At 38.3% G+C, this 22,115-nt stretch overlaps 1 protein-coding gene across 2 annotated transcripts in view; it reads left to right on the plus strand.

Moving 5' to 3' along the window:
• Positions 1–22,115, plus strand: part of SBF2 (SET binding factor 2) — a 488,940-nt gene that overhangs the window by 72,215 nt on the left and 394,610 nt on the right. For both annotated transcript variants that reach the window (XM_040258399.1, XM_040258400.1), the window contains exon 2: positions 21,460–21,545. In XM_040258399.1, coding sequence (XP_040114333.1) covers positions 21,460–21,545 — 86 coding nt within the window. The remainder of the gene's footprint in view (positions 1–21,459; positions 21,546–22,115) is intronic.

Below are 22,115 nucleotides of genomic sequence, written 5' to 3' on the forward strand. Positions count from 1 at the left end.
CACCCTGCCCCACCCCACACGCACTGTTGGCTATTGGGAACACATACTATTCCGGGCCTTATGTGAGCTCTGAGACTCATTCTCTCTGTTCCTTTCATGTGGTTTATTTTCTGGTGTTAGGTGGTTTTTCTCACATTTAAGTAGTTAGATAGCTGAAGACTTGGGTAGACCCTCTGCAGATCTCTGGACTTCTCTTTTACTATGAATCTCTCTTCTCTTTGATATTTTGCCCTGTGAACTCTAACCTGTTTAGCTTTCTTGGACCCTTCACTCTAATGCTTCAACTTAGGGAAGCTGCTGGACTTCACTTCAGATTCCCTATTCCTGTCCTGCAGGCTGGAAACTCTCACTAGGGAGTAAGCGGGGGCAATTGTAGGACTCACTTAATTTGTTTATTTTCTCTCTAGATTTACTGTCAACTAGTGCCTGATGTCAGTGTATGAGAAACCTTTGTTTCAAGTATACTTCTGGGCATATACCCGAAGAAAGCCACAATTCTGAAAGACATAGGTACCCCAATGTTCACTGCAGCACTATTTACAATAGCTAAGACATGGGCTTTCCTTGTGACTCAGTGGTAAAGAATCCACCTGCCAATGCAGGAGTCGTGGGTTCAGTCCCTGGGTCGGGAAGATCCTCTGGAGAAGGAAATGGCAACCCACTCCAGTACTCTTGCCTGGGAAATCCCATGGACTGAGGAGTCTGGTTGGCTACAGCCCATGGAGTTGCAAAGAGTTGGTCCTGTCTTAGCAGCTGAGCATGAGCACAACAACATGGAAGCAACCTAGATGTCCATCTACAGATGAATGGATAAAGAAGATGTATTACATATATACAATGGAATATTACTCCGCCATAAAGAACAAATTTGAATCAGTTCTAGTGATTCTAGCCTGTTACCCAGAGTGAAGTAAATCAGAAGAAGAAAAACAAATATCATATATTAACACACATATATGGAATCTAAAAAACGGTATTGATTAATCTATTTGAAAAGAAGGGATGGAGATCCAGATGTAGAGAAAAGACTTGTGGACACAGTTGGGGAAGGAAAGAGTGGGATGAATGGGGAAAATACACACTATCGTGTAAAATAGGCAGCTGGTGAGAAGTTGCCATATAATACAGGGAACCCAGCCTGGTGCTCTGTGACGGCCTAGAGGAGTGGGATGTGGAGAGGGATCATATGTATAATTATGGCTAATTTACATTGTTGTACAGCAGAAACCAACACAACAGTATAAAGCAATTTCTCCCCAATTAAAAAATGAAAAAGAAAAACCCAAGGTTATATAGTTACCGTTGACTTATTATTTTTAATGGTATACGTTGTACTCTATGTATTCTGTTAAATTTTGAAATGCATTCTTTTTCCCTTCTGTGAAAGCCCTTTGGCTTTTTGCTAAATTTAACTCTGGAAAAAAATAGTTTGTGTGTTCTTAATAAGCCTTTTGAATAATAGGAGATTATACTGGAAATTCGGAAAATCATATTGCATTCCTACCTAAATTTTTGAATAACCACAAAAAGGCTTGTTTCAGTTGAAAAAAACAGACTTCTTTGGTTAAATACTAAATGGACCAAATATGAAAGCCTATTGTGGAATGATTTCCTGCATGCTTTCTTTGCAGTGAATGAACAGTTTTTCTTTTCCTTATCCTTTGAAAGTTGGTCTTTACTGGCACAATTAGATCTTGTGTTGCAGAGTTTTGATCTTCTGATTATTTTGGCATTATAGCACAAGCCTTTGGTGAATAAGAAAACATTTTTAAAAATGACCATTTGCTAAAAAGCAGATTTTTCAATTAAGCATGGGGAGCTTGGGAACTATTAAGACCCTCATCTTAATTTTACTTATGAACAGGTAAATTAAATTTCTGCTGATCAGCTTTTTTACCCTGTTAAGATGTATAAGTCAGCTATATGTTTCTGAAAGGTCATAAGTTCTGATTTTTCTAGTGTCATGCTTTGGCTTCACTTGTTTCCCCTAAGGGTGATACTCTCAGTGAAGAAAAGAACAAGTGCTAGGCACAGTACTGAAGCTGGAGATTGTTTGGGATAGAATAGAAGGACTGGTGCCAATGCCAGTGATATGTATAGAGCATGTTTCGACCGAAACATTTTCCCTTTGGGAAATTTTAACTCTAGTTGGGAGAATTGTTGTTGTTCAGTCACCCGTCATGTCCGACTCTTTTCGACCCCATAGACTGCAGCACGCCAGGCCTCCCTGTCTCCTACCATTTCCCAGAGTTTGCCCAAGTTCATATTCATTGCACTGGTGATGCTGTCCAGCCATCTCATCCTCTGATGCCCTCTTCTCCTTCTGCCCTTAGTCTTTCCTTCATCAAGGACTTTTCCAATCAATCGTCTGTTCGCATAAGATGACCAAAGTACTGAAGCTTCAGCTTCAGTCCTTCCAGTGAATATTCAGTGTTGATCTCCCTTAAGATTGACTGTTTGATCTCCTTGCTGTCCAGGGGACTTTTAGGAGTCTTCTCCAGAACCACAGTTTGAAGGCATCAATTCTTTGGTATTCTATTCTGCCTTCTTTATGGTCCAGCTCTCACAACTGTCGTGACCACTGGGAAGATAGCCTTGACTGTCTTCAAGGCTATGTGATAGCCTTGACTATACAGACCTTTGTCGACAGGGTTAATGTCTCTGCTTTTCAACACACTAAGTTTGTCCTCACTTCCCTGCCAAGAACCAGTTGTTTTCTGATTTCATGGCTGCAGTCACCATCTGCAGTGATTTTGGAGCCCAAAAGAGGGAATTCGTCACTACTTCCACCTTTTCCCCTTCTATCTGCTGTGCAGTAATGCGGGTGGATGCTATGATCTTAGTTGTTTTAATATTTTGACTTAAGCTGGTTCTTTCACTCTCCTCCTTCACCTTCATCAAGAGGCTCTTTAGTTCTCTTTGCTTTCTGCCATTAGAGTGGTATCATCCACACATCTGAGGTTATTGCTATTTGCCTGCCTATCTTGATTCCAGCTTGTAACTTATCTAGCCCAGCATTTTTCATGAAGTGCTCAATGTATAGATTAAACAAGCAGGGTGACAGCAGACAGCCCTGTTGTACTCCCTTCTCGATCTTGAACCAGTCAGTTGTTTCATACAGGGTTCTAGCTGTTCCTTCTTGGACCCACATACAGGTTTCTCAGGAGACAGGTAAGTTAGTCTGGTATTCCATCTCTCTGAGCACTTTCCACAGTTTGTCATGATCCACACAGTCAAAGGCTTTATCATAGTCGATGAAACAGAGATAGATGTTTTTCTGAGATTCCCTTGCTTTTTTCTATAATCCAGCAAGTGTTGGCAATTTCATTTCTAGCTCCTATTCCTTTTCTATTCAGCTTGGACATCTGGAAGTTCTTGGTTTGCATAATGCTGAAGCCTAACATATGCAAGATTTTAAGCGTGTGACCTTACTAGCATAGGAGATGAGTGCGATTGTCTGATGGTTAGCACATTCTTTGGTATTGCCCTTCTTGGTAATTGGGATGAGGATTGACTTTTTCCAGTCCTATGGCACTGCTGGGTCTTCCAAATTTGCTGACATAATGAATGCAAAAGTTTGATGGCATCATCCTTTAGAGATTTGAACAATTCTGCTGCAATTTCATCACATCCACTAGCTTTATTAACAGCCGTGCTTCTTAAGGCCCACTTGACTTTGCACTCCAGAATGTCTGGCTCTGGGTGACTAACCACACCATCGTAGTAATCCAGTTCGTTAAGATCTTTTTATACAGTTCTTGCATGTCTTCTTTCCATCTCTTCTTGATCTCTTCAGCGTCTACTATATATCTACCATTTTTATCCTTCACACCATCGTAGTAATCCAGTTCGTTAAGATCTTTTTATACAGTTCTTGCATGTCTTCTTTCCATCTCTTCTTGATCTCTTCAGCGTCTACTATATATCTACCATTTTTATCCTTTATTGTGTCCATCTTTGGGTGGAATGCTCCCTTGATGTTTCCAGTTTTCTTGAAGAGATCTCTAGTCTTTCCCCTTTTGTTGTCTTCTTTTATTAAGCACTGTTTGTTGAAGAAGGCCTTCTTGTCTCTTCTAGCTATTCTTTGGAACTCTGCATTTAATTGAATATATCTTTCCATCTCTCCCTTGCTTTTTGCTTCTTTTCATTCTTCTGCTCTTTGTAAAGCCTCCTCAGATAACCACTTTGCCTTCTTGCTTTTTTTAAATCTTTGGAATGGTTTTGTTTACTGCCTTCTGTACAATATTACAGACCTCTTACAGATGGTAAAGAATTTGCCTGCAATGCAGGAGACCTGGGTTCGATCCCTGGGTTGGGAAGATCCCCTGGGGAAAGGAATGGCAACCCATATCAGTATTCTTGCCTGGAAAATTTCATGGACAGAAGAGCCTGGTGGACTACAGTCCATGGTGTGGCAAAGAGTTGGACACAACTGAGCGACTTTCACTTCACTTCACTTCACTGTTAACTAAATCTAGTCCCTTGAATCTACTTGTTACCTCTACTGTGAATTCATACGGGATTTGATTTAAGTCATACCTGGCTGGCCTACTGGTTTTCCTGGTTTTCTTTAGTTAAGCCTGAATTTTGCTATGAGAAGCTGATGATCTGAGCCACAGGTAACTCGAGGTCTTGTTTTTGCTGACTGTGTAGTGCTTCTTCATCTTCTGCTACAAAGAATGTAATCAATTTGATTTCGGTATTGACCGTTTGGTGATGGTGACGTCCATGTGTAAAGTTGTCTCTTGTGTTGTTGAAAAAGGGTATTTGCTCTGACTAGCGGGTTCTTTTGGAAGAATTCAGTTAGTCGCCCTGTTTCATTTTGTTCTCCAATGCCAATCTTGCCTGTTCCTTCAGGTATCTCTTGACTTCCTACTTTTGCATTCCAATCCCCAATGATGAATAGACCATCTTTTTAAGGTGTTAGTTCTAGGAGTTCTTCTAGATCTTCATAGAACTGATCAACTTCAGATTCTTTGGCGTTAGTGGTAGGGGCGTAGATTCTGATTACTGTGATGTTAAATGCTTTCCTTGGAAACAGAGATCATTCTGTCATTTTTGAGGTTGTACCCAAGTACTGTATTTTGGACTCTTTCACTGAATATGAGGTCTACTCTTTTTCTTCTTTGGGATTCTTGCCCATAGTAGTAGATGTAATGGTCATCTGAATAGAAGTCGCCCATTCCTGTCCATTTTAGTTCACTGATTCCTAAGATGTTGATGTTTATTCTTACCATCTCCTGCTTGACCACATCCAGTTTTCCTTGATTCATGGACCTAACATTCCAGGTTCCTATACAGTGCTGTTCTTTGCAGCATCAGATTTTACTTTCATCGCCAGACACATTGATACAACTGAGAGTTGTATCTGCTTTGGCCCAGCCATTTCATTCTGGGGCTATTGGTAATTCTCTTCCACTCTTCCCTAGTAGCATATTGGACACCTTCAGACCTAGGGGACTCATCTTTTGGTATCATATCTTTTTGGCCTTTTATACTGTTCATGAGGTTCTCACAGCCAGTATACTGGGATGATTTGCCACTCACTCCTCCAGTGGATCATGTTTTGTCAGAACTCTCTGCTATGACCAGTCCGTCTTGGGTGGCCCTGCATGGAATGGCTTATAGCTTCATTGAGTTATGCAAGCCCCTTCACCATGACAAGGCAGTGATCTTTGAAGGGGAGTTGGGAAAATAAAAAATATTAATCAGACTTATGCCAATTTGATGAAATGTTTTCAGAAAATATTTTCTGGAGAAACTCCTTGAGCAGTTTTTTAGCATGTTACAATTAAGTAATTTCTACTTTTTCCATTTTTGTTTTTATTTTACTGAAATAGTTTTTAAGATTTTGTCAACAGCTATCAAACTGTTAAAATGGTCACATTCTATGAAATGTATGCCCCCACTTAAAAAATTGAATAATATAAATACAATGAGTAACAGACATAAGATCTAAGACATGCTTGTGCTAGGCTAACTAAAAAAATTTAACAGGTATAACTTGAGTCTGAAACAGTTTAGCATCAAAACATGTTTAAAAGGGGGTTTACATGTTTCTTCCAAACTCTTGTGGTCACCAAAGGACCTAATGTAATTTAGAGCAGTAGTTGCCTACAGTGTATCACTTAGACCAACTCAGTATTCTCAAGTACTGTGTTCAGTTCTGGAGTACTACTCAGGCAAACTGGCACACACTTATTTTGTTATAATCATGGTCATCATTGTTATCATCATCATCAACACTTATATAGTATTTACCATGCACCAGATGCTTGTTGAAACACTTCACATGTATATTAACTCATATTTTTCCTGACAAGAGCTCTTAAAAGGTAGGTAATAGTACCGTTTATGTATGGGGAAAAAAAATGAAGCACAAAGAGGTAATACAGTTTTCACAGAGTCACATAGCAAGTAAATGGTGGAATTGAACTAGGAAATGGCAACCCATTTCAGTCTTCTTGCCTGGAAAATTCCTACCCATGAGATCACAAAGAGTGGGACATGACTGAGCAGCTGAGCACATGCAGGTAATCTAGATCCCTACTCCATATTCCTAACATTGTAAAAAAAAATTAAAAATCACATTGGAATCTGAGGAGCAAATTGAAACTAATTTGAAAAGAAAAGATCCGGGGAGGTACAGAGAAGGAGACAGGGGGTAAGATTTTTGTTAGTTATATTCAAATATTTGAAGAACTGTCTTGTAGAAATGGGACTAAATTTATCCCATATAGTTCCAGGAAGGAGCACTGTGACCAGTAGGTAAATTGTTGTTGTTGCTCAGTTGCTCAGTCGTGTCTGGCTGTTTGTGCTTCATGGAATGCAGCACGCCAGGCTTCCCTGCCCTTCACTATATCCTGGAGTTTGCTCAAATCCATCTGCATGCTATTTAACCATCTCATCCTTTGCCACCCGCTTCTCCTTTTTACCTTCAACCTTTCCCAGCATTAGGGTCTTTTTCACTGAATCGACTCTTCTCATCAGGTGGCCAAAACATTGGTGCTTCAGCAATAGTCCTTCCACTGTATAGTCAGGATTGATTTCCAGAAGGATTGACTGGCTTGATCTCCTTGTTGTCCAAGGGATGCTCAAGAGTCTTCTCCAGCACTGCAGTTCAAAAGCATCAGTTCTTTGGCACTCAGGCTTCTTTATGATCCAACTCTCACATCTGTTCATGACTACTGCAAAAACCATAGCTTTGACTGTACGGACCTTTGTTGGCAAAATGATGTCTTTGCTATTTAACAGCTGTTTGATATGCTGTCTAGGCTTATCATAGCTTTCCTTCCAAGCATCTTTTAGTTTTATGGCTGCAGTCACCATCCACAGTGATTTTGGAGCCCACAAAAATAAAATCTGTAACTGCTTTATCTTTTCCTCCTTCTGTTTGCCTTGAAATGATAGGACTGCATGCCATGATCTTTGTTTTCTGAATGTTAAGTTTTAAGCCAGCTTTTTCACTCCCCTCTTTCACTTTCATCAAGAGGCTGTTTAGTTCCTCTTCCCTTTCTGCCATTAGAATGATATCATCTGCATGTCCAAGGTGGTTGATATTTCTCCCGACCACCTTGTTTCCAGCTTATGATTCATCTACCCCAACATTTCACATGATGCACTCTGCATATAAGTTAAATAAGCAGGGTGACAATGTACAGTCAGGTGGTAGAAAGTCCTTTTCTGCTCAGTTTTTATTCTACTCCTTGCAGTTTTTCCAGTCTGGGGTCTTAAACTGCTCTAGTAATTTTAGTCCATGCTACAGAAATGTGCTGCCACTCTCAAATTGGCCATTCTACTTTCTAGTGAATACTTGTTAGCTGTTTTGGGATCCTTATCATAGAAGAGGAATCATGTATTATTTGGCTTGTTTGACTTAGCATAGTGTTCTTAAAGTTTATTCGTGTTGTAGCATTTGACAAGATATCCTTTTTTAAGGCTAAATAATATTCCATGTATGTATATACCCCATTTTATCCATTCATCTAATAGATTTTTTATAGCTATAAATTTAATAGCACCTATATAATTTTTTCCACCATTGAAGATACAAAAGTGGTTAATATGCTTTAAAACTTTTCATTACAAAGAAATGTGTGTACATATTAGAAAAATTAGAATATATGGATTAGGCAATACAATTGAATGAAAATCCTATGTTAACACTTTGAGCATCTTTCTATATGTTTTCTGTGCTATATACTCATGTATACTCAGGTTGAACAAACTAGTAAAATGTGTTGATGAAAAACACCTAAGTCAAAGTAATAGTGATCAGTATTTGTTAGTATGATTGGCTAAGATGTACTGCTTGATATGAGCTTTCTTAGGATTTTTTTTGGGGGGGTGTTTAATTAATTTATTAATTGTACAGGAGACAGGATCAAGACCATCCCCAAGAAAAAGAAATGCAAAAAAAAAGCAAAATGGGTGTCTGAGGAGGCCTTAAAAATAGCTGTGAAAAGAAGGGAAATGAAAAGCAAAGGAGAAAGGAAAGATATACCCATTTGAAAGCAGAGTTCCAAAGAATAGCAAGGAGAGATAGGAAAGCCTTCCTCAGTGATCAGTGCAAAGAAATAGAGGAAAACAATAGAATGGGAAAGACTAGAAGTCTCTTCAAGAAAATTAGAGATACCTAGGGAATGTTTCATGCAAAGATGGGCTCAATAAAGGACAGAAATGGTATGGACCTAACAGAAGCAGAAGATATTAAGAAGAGATGGCAAGAATACACGGAAGAACTGTACAAAAAAGATCTTCATGCCCCAGGTAGTCACGATGGTGTGATCACTCACTTAGAGCCAGACATCCTGGAATGCATGGCTCTAAGGAAGGATGTTCGTAGGAAGCATCACTATGGACAAAGCTAGTGGAGGTGCTGGAATTCCAGTTGAGCTATTTCAAATCCTAAAAGATGATGCTGTGAAAGTGCTGCACTCAGTATGCCAGCACATTTGGAAAACTCCACAGTGGCCACAGGACTGGAAAAGGTCAGTTTTCATTCCAATCCCAAAGAAAGGCAATGCCAAAGAATGCACAAACTACCCCACAATTGCACTCATCTCACACACTAGTAAAGTAATGCTCAAAATTCTCCAGCAATACATGTACCTGATGTTCAAGCTGGTTTTAGAAAAGGCAGACGAACCAGAGATCAAATTGCCAACATTTGCTGGATCATTGAAAAAGCAAGAGAATTCCAGAAAAACATCTATTTCTGCTTTATTGACTATGCCAAAGCCTTTGACTGTGTGGATCACAATAAACTGTGGAAAATTCTGAGAGAGATGGGAATACCAGACCACCTGACCTGCCTCTTGAGAAACCTGTATGCAGGTCAGGAAGCAACAGTTAGAACTGGACACGGAACAATAAACTGGTTCCAAATAGGAAAAGGAGTATGTCAAGGCTGTATATTGTCACCCTGCTTATTTAACTTATATGCAGAGTGCATCCTGAGAAACACTGGACTGGAGGAAGCACAAGCTAGAATCAAGATTGCTGGGAGAAATATCAGTAACCTCAGGTATGCAGATGACACCACCCTTATAGCAGAAATTGAAGAAGAACTAAAGAGCCTCTTGATGAAAGTGAAAGAAGAGAGTGAAAAAGTTGGCTTAAAGCTCAACATTCAGACATGGCATCTGGTCCCATCACTTCATGGGAAATAGATGGGGAAACAGTGTAAACAGTGACAGACTTTATTTTTGCAGGCTCCAGAATCACTGCAAATGGTGGCTGCGGCCATGAAATTAAAAGACGCTTACTCCTTGGCAGGAAAATTATGACCAACCTAGACAGCATATTAAAAAGCAGGGACATTACTTTGCCAACAAAGGGCCATGTAGTCAAGGCTATGGTTTTTCCAGTAGTCACGTATAGATGTGAGAGTTGGACTATAAAGAAAGCTGACCACTGAAGAATTGATGCTTTTGAACTGTGGTGTTGGAGAACTCTTAAGAAGATCCAACCAGTCCATCCTAAAGGAGATCAGTCCTGGGTGTTCTTTGGAAGGACTAATGTTGAAGCTGAAACTCCAATACTTTGGCCACCTGATGCGAAGAGCTGACTGATTTGAAAAGACCCTGATGCTGGGAAAGATTGAAGGCAGGAGGAGAAGGGGACGACAGAGGATGAGATGGTTAGATGGCATCACTGACTCAATGGACGTGAGTTTGAGCAAGCTCTGGGAATTAGTGATAGACGGGAAGCCTGGTGTGCTGTGATTCATGGGGTCACAAAGAGTCAGACATGACCGAGCTACTGAACTGAACTGAATTAATTTATTTTTTAACTGAAGGATAATTGTTTTACAGAATTTTGTTGTTTTCTGTCAAACCTCAACATGAGTCAGCCATAGGTATCCATATACCCCATTCCTTTCGAAGCCCCCTCCTGTCTCCCTCCCCATCCTACCCCTCTAGGTTGAATCAGAGACCCTATTTGAATTTCCTGAGACATACAGCGAATTCCTTTTGGCTATCTATTTTACAAATGGTAATGTAAGTTTCCATGTTACTTTCTCCATATATCTCACCCTCTCCTCCCCTCCCCCCATGTCCATAAGTCTGTTCTCTATGTCTGTTTCTCCATTGTTGCCCTGCAAATAAATTCTTTAGTACCATTTTTCTAGATTTCATATATATGCATTAGAATACGATATTTATCTTTCTCTTTCTGACTTACTTCACTCCGTATAATAGGCTCTAGGTTTACCCATGTCATTAGAACTGACTCAAATGTGTTCCTTTTTATGACTGAATAATATTCCATTGTGTACGTGTACTGCAACTTCTTTATCCATTCACCTGTCAATGGACATCTAGGTTGCTTCTGTGTTTATTCATGTTGTAGCATTTGACAGGATTTCCTTTTTTAAGGCTAAGTATTGTTCCATGTATGTATGTACCCCATTTTCTTTATCCATTCATCTGTTAATAGTTTTTTAAAAAATATTTATTTGGCTGTGCCAGGTCTTAGTTGTGGCATGTGGGATCTTTTGTGTGGCACGTGGGATCTCGTTCCTGACTAGGGATAGAACCAGTACCCCATGCATTGGAACCACAGAGTCTTAGCCGCTGGACCACCAGAGACATCTCTGTTAACAGATGTTTTAGTTGCTTTCACCTTTCGGCTGTTGTGAATAATGCTGCAGTGGACATGAATGTGCAAATGTCTCTTTGAGGTTCTGTTTTCGGGTTTTTTTGAATATATACCCAGAAATGGGATTTTTGGATTATATAATAGTTCCTTTTTTAGTTCTTTGAGGAACCTCCATACTGTTTTCTCTAGGGGCTGTACCATTTTACATTGTAGACAACAGCCCACAATAGTCCCAGTTTCTCTGCTTCCTCTCTAACATGTGTTGTTTTCTGGGTTTTGATAGTTGCCATCCTAATCTGTGTGGTTTTAATTTGCATTTCCCTAATGCTTAGTGGTATTGATCATCTTATCATATGCTTGTTGGCTGTTTATATGTCGTCTTTGCAGAAATGTCTATGTAAGTTCTTTGCCTGTTTTTAAATTGGATATTTATTGTCGTTGTGTTGTTGGAGCACTTTATACATTGTGGATATTAACTCCTTGTCAGATATCTGGCTTGCAAGTACTTTCTCCCGTTTTGTAGGTTGCATTTTACTGTGTTTTAATTTCCTTTGCTGTGCATAAATCTTTAAGTTTGATGTAGTCCCGTTTTGCTGTTTTTACTTTTTGTTGCCTGTATTTTTATGTCGTTTGTAAGAAATCATTACCAAATCCAATAACATCAACCTTTTCCCTTTTGTTTTCTTCTAGGAATTTTGTAGTTCAGGTATGGTTTAGGCCTTTAATCCATTTTGAGTTAATTTTTGTTTGTGGTGTAAGGCATGGATCCGTTCGTATTCTTTTACATGCAGATAAATAGTTTTCCCAGCACATTTTGTTGAAGAAACTGTCCTTCCCCGTTGTGTAACCTTGGCACTTTTCTTAAAGATCATTTGACCGTATACATGAGGGTTTATTTCTGGATTCTCTATTCTGTTACATAGACATAGGTCTTTTATTTATTTATTTTTGCTGCACAGGGTCTTCATTTCGGTGTGATCATTACTGCTTACAGGGGCTTTTCTAGTAGTGGGGTGTGGCCTTCTTTTGTTGTGGAGCACAGGCTTTAGAGCTCACAGGCTCAGTAGTTGAGGTGTGTGGGCTTAGCTGCCCTGTGGCATGTTTGATTTTAGTTCCCCGACCAGGGATCAAACCTGTGTGCCCTGGATTGGAAGGCAGATTCCTAACCACTGGACCACCGGGGAAGTCCCTGTTACGTTGGTCTTTGTGCCAGTTCAATTGTGCAAAAAAAAAAAAAAAAAATTGTGCTGTTTTGATGCTATCTTTTATATGGGAATTCAGCAAAATTGGTGAGCTACATTTCTGCTACCTCCATCTTCTTCAGATTGTTACTTTTTACAGATTTGAAGAGGATGTCTTAACGTTTTCAACTATGTAATTAATGTAAGTGTTGATTGGGACAGAGTAGAACAAATGTCAGCTAAAGGCTGCCTTGAGGTTGCCATTGATTTCTCAATACTCTTTGGATGTGTTTGTGGCTCAGTTGCTAAGTTGTGTCCAGCTCTTATGATGCCATGGACTGTAGCCTGCCAGGCTCTATGTTCATAGGATTTTCAAGTCAAGAATACTGGAGTGGGTTGCCATTTCCTCCTGAGGGGAACTTGCCAACCCAGGAATTGAACCCATGTCTCCTGCCTGTGTCTCCTGCATTGGCAGGCGTATTCTTTACCACTTGGGCCATCTGGGAAGCCCTGAGATAATATGAACAGTAGGAACTCCTTTAAAGTATATTCTTTAAGTAAAAGAGTAAGTCTTAACTTGATCTAACTTTTCTTGTCTCAAGCCTGTCTTTTGTGGCAGATTCTTTGCTGCTAAGTATGTGATGTCATTCTTAATGGCAGCTTTTTATGATGGGGATTATATTAACCATATTTTGAGGTTGAGAAAACAGATTTCTAGAGAGTAAGTGAAATAGTGGAGCCTGAATTTGAACTTAAGTCTGACTAGCCTCCAAGCCCAGGTTGTTTCCACTATACTAATCAGAGGTTCTGGACAGGGAGGCCTGGCATGCTGCGATTCATGGTGTCGCAAAGAGTCGGACACAACTGAGCGACTGAACTGAACTGAATCAGAGGTTAGATACACTGTGCCTGCCATCTTCCTTTATCAGAACTTGTCTTCTTTGTGTCTAAAGACAAATCTATGTGCAGACTGTTCTTGTCCTCCTTGGGAGAGATGACGATCAGTTAGGAACCAAGGGGTGGGCAATCTGTGGTGAAAGTATGAGGACATTTTAGCTGATGTATTGTTCTGCAATTATCCATTCATTTACTTGTAAAATTATTTCAAAGGTCAGTGATAAAGGCTACTGTTTCATTTGTATAATAATTACTATTTAAAGGTTTCTGTTAGTACCATTCATTTAATTTTCTTTTTGGCTTTTCACTATTTTTTCCCAACTATTTATTGAGGTAAAATTAGCAAGCAAAATTTAAGATATTTAAAGAATACATCATGGTGATTTGATATATATATGCATTGTGAAAGGATTCCCCCATCTAGTTAATTAATTCATCCATCATCTCACATGTTTGTCTTTTTTTAGGTGAGTACAAGTTCTACTGTTAGCAAATTTCAATTTTGCAATATAATGTTGTCAACTATAGTGTTGTCACCATGTTTTACATTGGACCCTCAGAACTTATTCATCTTATAGTTGAAAGTTTGTACTCTTACTAACATCTCCCTATTTCTCCTCAGCATTACTCTAGCTGAAATATACCAGACAGAGAAGGACAAATACCCTTCTGTATTAATAGAGTGAGAGACTTCTGCTTTTGCATGCACATATTAATAAATTTAGTCCGTTATTTGATTTATACATTTGAAATGTGTTAGTGAGAAAGTCCATACTTTAATTTCCATAATTATTCATGAATGTCTGCAGTATTAAATGTAGACTGAGTATAAAGTTTGCTGAGTATAAAAATCATACGAGAAACAAAGTCATTATGAAAAGAGGTTACCATGTATATGCATCATGTACTTTTAGAAAACTCGAATTGCATTTTAGAAATTGAAGTATAGTTGATTTGCATCATTTTAACTTCAGCGTTTTTTATAGGTTACTCTCCATTTAAAATAACTACAAAGCAGTGACTATTTTCCAGTGCTGTATAGCGCATCCTGTGGCCTATCCATTTTATACATCGTAGTTCTTACCTCTCAACCCCCATTCCCATCCTGCCTCATAAGTGAAATAGAAACAAACTCACAGGTATAGAGAACAGACTTAATAAATTGCTTTTTAAACCATGAAAGAATGTCTGCTTTTAAGATTTTTTGGGGGGATACACCATTTGTTGTTGTTGCTTAGTTGCTCAGTCGTGTCTGACTATTTTGTGACCCCATGGACTGTAGCCCACCAGGCTCCTCTGTCCGTGGGATTTCCCAGGGAATGATACTGGAGTGGGTGGCCATTACCTTCTCTAGGGAATCTTCCTGATTGAGCCTGCATCTCCTGCATTGACAGGCGGGTTCTTTACCTCTGAGCCACCAAGAAAGCCCTTGTAGTTTCTGTGGCAGTTCATGCTGTCATTTTTGATAGTTCTCATTCTCACAAGGTTCTTCATTTATATTGATTCAATAATATCTCCTCTGAATTACAGCTTTTGGCTCTAGTTTGTTCTACTCTATCTTCTTCCATATAATAGCTCTTTACACATTTGGAGAAAGTTCTCATATGTGCTTCTTAATTTTTAAGCACTTTTAAAAACACTTTTCTGACTAAATCTTCTTTTATGTAAACTTTTCCAGACCTGTTACCAGTTTGAAAGGGCTTGATCTATCATAGATGCCTTTTACAGTGTATTATTGTTTGGCCTGTTTTGTGACAAGGAATCATAGATCCAGTCTAAGAGGGAGGAATATTGTTACAGTACTTCTAAAGTTTGATGACAGATGCTCCAGTGCTACCGGTTTACTGGAGGTAGAACTTAGACAGCTACCCAGCCTTTCTCTTGCATCATTTCTGCTGCCTCCTATGTCTGTACCGCCAACCTGTGCTGTACTGGCAAGTCTTGGCCTGGGTTTCTGCTCTTCTGTAACTGGCTTTACACATGACCCCCTGTGGCTGCCTGACTCACAAGTCTTGATACATCTTTTTAGCTGCTTTAGTCTCTCATTTCTTCTATTCGGAATTTCTCAGCAGAGGAGCCAGGTTTGTCTAAGGTACTTTTTATAGGTCACTCTGGTCATAAGTTGCTTGCCAGTTGCTTGCCCTTGCCCACCTAATAGTCCCATTCATTGACTCAACAAGTATTTTATTAAATATCTAATATATACTAGTTATTGTTCTAAATGCCTGGGATACATCAGTAAACATAGCAGGTCAAAATCACTGTTTCCATTCTAGTGAGGTGAAATATACAAGTAGAAGTAAATGTACTAGTCAAATTAATGATTTCATAATTTCTCTCTGGTTGGTAAGAGAGAGAGGATTGTGTGCTTCTGAACATGACTGCTGCCCTTCATTGAACTGGTGCCATTTTTGATAGAATGTGATATGGGCAGATGGACTTCAGAAAGCAACTCTAATATAGATAACCACCATAGTTGTGTAGACAAACATAGAGAAGATTTTTAAAATTATGCATTAGAGTAGCATTTCTCAAAATTCAGAGCCTGTGTTAAGCCAAGTAGTATATATTTTACATGTGTATACTTTAAACATATACATGATACTAAAATGATTGATTTGTCAGTTGATATGATCAACAAATATCAAGCATCCTGTTTCATATAGAACAAAGTATTGCATTTCTTCAGTTAATTAACCCTTACTGACTTCATTTCTCCTGCAAACGAACATTTTCCTCATACTATTAGCTATTCCACACCTACAGCATGCTACTTAGCACTCCCTGAGAATACTGTTTGATTTTCCTGCAGACATCTGGTAAGGCTTGAACAGTCATTTTGGCAGGGTGAATGGTTGGATCATCCTAGGTCACTTGATAATCCTTGTGGTGGGCCGGGTAACTGGATTACCCTACCAGGTCCCGGGGGAAGGTGGATTACCACACATAAAGGAGGGAAAAGTGTGCCTGATCACGCCAGTGTTTCCTCACCCTTCCTAAATTTGTGTGGGGTGGTTTGTCTAGCATTTGCTCTTTTTTTTTTTTAAAGAAAGCTATTTCCAAATGTGTTGGTATCCTGCTAAGAGTCCCCCTTTTTATGTATGAGCTCCACATTTGGTCATTGTATTTCCTGATTTTATGATGCAGTGGTAGAGTAGGGGCTGGAAAGAAAATCAGGAAGGCCTTGACTAATAACTGCCCCCTCTTTTTTTTTTTTTCAATTTAGCTGTATGCAATGCACTGAACAATCACAGTTTGTCAGCCTAGCACCTGTCTTTTCTAAGAAGTGACCCCATTTCTTTTGAGAAGTGTCTCTCTCCCTACCCTGTTACCCATGCCCGTTTAATACATAGTGCAAATCAGAGCTGCTTCGACAGCCATTCTGATTGACTTCACCTCTGGACACAAGAATCAGCCCACAGGTGGACATTTGACTCTAAAACAGTCTTCTCGCAACATGGCTTGCTCCTCAACATAAAATGTCATCTTGTCAGCATTCTTAAATACAACCAGTGCTTCCTGTAAGAATAGTTTTAGGTAAATTATATAAACTTGGAAAATAAATTTAAACATTCAGTTTAAACTCTTGAAATCCAAAAAGAAGCATCAGACAATGTTCGTTTACTTCCATAGGGTATTCTCCTAAGTTTCTCAAAAGTTAGCTGCATCAATTTGCATATTTGATATTCAAAACCAAGTTACTGTAGCTGCTTCCACATTTTATTTGTGAAATACCATGTTACCATTTTTATTTTTGCCTTTTTATAATCTAATTTCCATTTACAAATAGCATATGTATAAGGAAGTTATATCACCCATGAATCATATTTCTCTGTGTGCTTACAAATGTTATATCAGCATTTCACACTAAGCTTTCATGTTATTGAATGACTGCATATCATTATGAAATCAATAAATTAAGTATATGGCTCCTAGAGACCTTTAGAAAGTTATGTTCCTGCTTACAAGGAGCTTTTTACTTCTCAGATTGGCATTAACTAAACAAGTGAAAACAACAGTCTCATTCTTATAGACAGGGTGTAAAAAATTATATCTTTCTCACTAGCCCTTTGACTTTGTGTGAGTTTTTAAAATTTTCATATTCTTTGATCCATTAGTTGTATACCTAAGATTTTTTCTGGGCAAAAGTGAGACGAGGATAAAGATTTGTATAGAAAGGTGCTTTCATAGCATTATTTATAATAGAGAAAATAGGAAATATATATAATTGTCAAAGACATGTTAGAAACATTAATAATAAATCAATATATAAACTTAAGTTTAGTATTATCTTGATTCTGATGAAAAAAATACACATATGAGAAAAGCCTAGGGTAAAATCCAAACATTAGCAGTAATTGTCTTCAGGTGTGGGATAATAGATGATTTCTCCTTTATATTTTCATATATTAAAATTTTTTCTGCAGCTGACATTTATTATTTTTATGATTAGTAAAAATTAATGTGATAAAATATTTCCTGAGCCTGAAATACATGAGTTATGACTTTCAGAATTGAAAGCGATATAGGAACACCTGGTTAAATATGATGAAATATATAATATTCATATCACTTTTTAAAAAGTGAGAGGAGATATAAGTTTAAAACAATTTCCATCATATTAACAAATCTACTGAAATAAACATTTAGCTCAGTATGAACTAAGTGCGAGGCATTCATTATGCTAGGTACTTGGGCATATAAAGATGGTTCTGAAAGAACAAGAAGCTGTCTGTCATTTCTGTAAAAATTTCCATGATTTCTCTGCTACTTCTGTCATTGTACTTATTGTGATATACTGAAATTATCAGTTCATTCTTCTGTTTTCTGTTCTCTTAATTCCTTGAGATAGGGGCCATGTCTTTTTCATTGTATATCTCCAGTGTCTAGTAATTTGTTGAATTAAGTTTGCTATGAATGTAAGAACTGGTGCTACTTGAGGTGGATTTTGGAAGCTGAGTGTCTATAATAAATCACTTAGTTTACTCTTACTGAAATCCTTTGTTTCCCTGTAATGGTTGGTATATGAAGAGTTACTATACTGCAGCAGTTGTTCATTTTTCAGAATGTTTTTATTTTGCCTTTTTCAAATGTGACCTCAATTTTAGAACAATTCTGAGTTGGTCAATAAGATGAATTTAACTTTCCATTTATCTTTTAAAGGTAAGAATTTGGTCATAAAGTGATTGAAGTCTAAGTGAGGGCCAAAGGGAAGTTCAGTTCACAGGGATGAGGATGAGAGATGATAGTGGATGATTTCTTTCTAAAAAATTGAATCAGGTGTTATGGTTTCCTTAAGTTAGATGCACAAATAATCAGAATGCTGTTGCTTTTACTTCAGAGTGAGTGGGAACAACAAGTAGAATATGTAAGCGCAGGAAGCTCTTTAAAAAGTACAACAGAAAGCAGTTTAGACCTAGCCTGTACTCTCTAATCCAAATTGCTCACAGATCAATTTTGAATTGATCTGGTCTTTAGTGTCACAGGGTAATTTTGTAATAGTAATGATAGAGTAATGATATAGACTCTGTCTATCAAGGGATTAGATATGACAGAGTGCCTGAAGAACTATGGACAGAGGATCGTGACATTGTACAGGAAGCAGTGATCAAAACCATCCCCAAGAAAAAGAAATGCAAAAAGGCAAAGTGGCTGACTGAGGAGGCCTTACAAATAACTGAGAAAATAAGAGAAGGCAAAGGAGAAAAGGAAAGGTATACCCATTTGAATGCAGAGTTCCAAAAAACAGCAAGGAGAGATTAGAAAGCCTTCCTCAGTGATCAGTGCAAAGAAATCGAGGGAAAAAATAGAATGGGAAAGACTAGAGAGCTCTTCAAGAAAATTAGTGATACCAAGGGAACATTTCATGCAAAGATGGTCACAATAGAAGACAGAAATGGTATGGACCTAACAGAAGCAGAAGATACTAAGAAGAGATGGTGAGAATACACAGAAGAACTATACAAAAAAGATCTTCATGACCCAGATAACCACGGTGGTGTGATCACTCACCTAGAACCAGACATCCTGGAATGCAAAGTCAAGTGGACCTTAGGAAGCATCACTACAAACAAAGCTAGTGGAGGTGATGGAATTCCAGTTGAGCTATTTCAAATCCTAAAAGATTATGCTGTGAAAGTGCTGCACTCAATATGGCAGCAAATTTGGAAAACTCAGCAGTGGCCACAGGACTGGAAAAGGTCAGTTTTCATTCCAATCCCAAAAAAAGACAACGCCAAAGAATGTGCAAATACTACCGCACAATTGCACCCATCTCACTTGCTAGCAAAGTACTGCTCAAAATTCTTCAAACCAGGCTTCAACAGTACGTGAACCGTGAACTTCCAGATGTTCAAGCTGAATTGAGAAAAGGCAGAGGAACCAGACATCAAATTGCCAACATCTGCTGGGTCATGGAAAAAGCAAGAGAGTTCCAGAAAAACATCTACTTCTGTTTTATTGACTATACCAAAGCCTTTGACTGCGCAGATCACAATAAACTGTGGAAAATTCTTCAAGAGATGGGAACACCAGAGCACCTGACCTGCCTCCTGAGAAATCTGTATGCAGGTCAGGAAGCAACAGTTAGAACTGGACATGGAACAACAGACTGATTCCACACAGGGAAAGGAATACGTCAAGGTTGTATATTGTCACCCTGTTTATTTAACTTATATGCAGAGTAAAGCATGCAAAATGCCAGGCTGGATGAAGCACAAGTTGGAATCAAGATTGCTGGGAGAAATATTAATAACCTCAGATACACAGAAGATACCATCCTTATGGCAGAAAATGAAGAACTAAAGAGCCTCTTAATGAAAGTGAAAGAGAGTGAAAAAGTTGACTTAAAACTCAGCATTCAGAAAACTAAAATCATGGCATCTGGTCCCATCACTTCATGGCAAATAGATGGGGAAACAGTGACAGACTTTATTTTTTTGGGCTCCAAAATCACTGCAGATGGTGACTGCAGCCATGAAATTAAAAGATGCTTGCTCCTTGGAAGAAAAGTTATGACTAACCTAGACAGCATATTAAAAAGCAGAGACATTACTTCCCAACAAAGTTCTGTTTAGTCAAGGCTATGGTTTTTCCAGTAGTCATGTATGGATGTGAGAGTTGGACGATGAAGAAAGCTGAGTGCCGAAGAATTGATGCTTTTGAACTGTGGTGTTGGAGAAGACTATTGAGTGTCCTTTGGACTACAAGGAGATCCAACCAGTCCATCCTAAAGGAAATTAGTCCTGAATATTCATTAGAAGGACCAATGCTGAAGCTGAAACTCCAGTCCTTTGGCCACCTGATGCAAATAACTGAGTCATTTGAAAAGACCCTGATGCTGGGAAAGATTGAAGGTGGGAGGAGAAGGGGACAACAGAGGATGAGATTGTGAGATGGTTGGATGGCATCACTGACTTGATGGACTTGAGTTTGAGCAAGCTCCAGGAGTTGGTGATGGACAGGGAAGCCTGGTGTGCTGCTGTCCCAAGGTTGCAAAGAGTTGGACACGACTGAGCAACTGAACTGAACTGAGTGATATAGACGAGTGGTTTTCAACCCAGGGGCATTTTTGCCTCCCTCCCCAACCCCGAGCATATTTGGCAGTGATTTGGAGACATTTTTGGTTGTAACAACTTAGTGGTATTAGATGTGGTGTTATTAACTTTTAGTGTGTTAAAGCTAAGGATATTACTAAACATACTATAGTGTACTATAATGCACAGGATAGCTCCCCTCCCACTGCCTTCAAACCCAACAAGGTATTATCTGGCCCAGAATGTCAGTAGTGCTGATGTAGAGAAACTCTGTTTAGGCAGTTGTCTAATTGCCAGGCCATTCTGAAAAATCTTTCTTTAACCCTGCATGGTGCTTAGAACCCATAACTAAAGCTTAGTGCTAACAGTGCCATTTCATTTGTCATTTAAGATTACTTTGTCTGCATGGTAAAGGTTTTAAATTTCAACTTGAGATACTGAGCAGAAGATGGCTTTCCTTATTGGAAATAAAGGGTAGTTACTCCCATGATGTGGAGACTTGATTGCACATGCCTGTTTTTCATAGTATTTTTGTGTCACTCTTTTGAGAGTCCGTAGGATGGGAATTACCTATCATTTCAGTATTGTGTTTAGAAGATAGTTTTATACCCTTTAAAACATGAAAATGTTTAATCAGTATATAAATTTATTCAACAAGTATTCATTTAGAAATAATTATTAATAAAATGAGAATTCAGATTTTTAAGTACCTGTAACTTAATGCACTTTGATTTTATTAATAGGGTCAGGAGCAGGTCTGGGGAAAATAATCCAGAGATTTCCACAGAAGGACTGGGATGATACACCTTTTCCACAGGGAATTGAATTGGTAAGTTGATGTTGTATTACTGTACTTTTATGATACTTTTCTTGTTTTATTTATGGTTATATTTATGTTGCAGTTACTTTTAAATTGTTTGGTGATTTAATTGTAACACATTATTAAAAATAATCTCCCCAACACAGAAACCTTTGACCTACATTGGTTCTGGAATACCTGTTTTGCTGTTCTTCCCATTTAAATTTCTCTTTAATATTAAACATGAAATAGATGATCTTTATGTACCTGGAAGCTGAAAAATTCCTCTGATTCTTATAATCAAACTCTTAGCCTAGTATCTTCAGTGATAGTGTGTGTTATTAATCAAATATTTATTGTATTTTTTTCCTGAAAATTTCAAGGTCGTTGTTTTAGTGAAAACTAAATAAAAACGTAAACAAAACCAAAGGTTGGTTTAATAGTGATCAATCATGGTTTGAATTTGGTCTTGAAATCAAAATCTGAATTCTTTCTTTCTAGTTACAGGATTTGTATGTTGTTTTGTAATAGCGCAATCAACTGCCTTATTTTTGTCAACCATTTTAAAGCAATTTATGGTTGAGCATAATTTATATGACT

The sequence above is a fragment of the Oryx dammah genome, unplaced genomic scaffold, assembly GCF_014754425.2.
Source record: "Oryx dammah isolate SB20612 unplaced genomic scaffold, SCBI_Odam_1.1 HiC_scaffold_17, whole genome shotgun sequence".
Classification (NCBI taxonomy): domain Eukaryota; kingdom Metazoa; phylum Chordata; class Mammalia; order Artiodactyla; family Bovidae; genus Oryx; species Oryx dammah.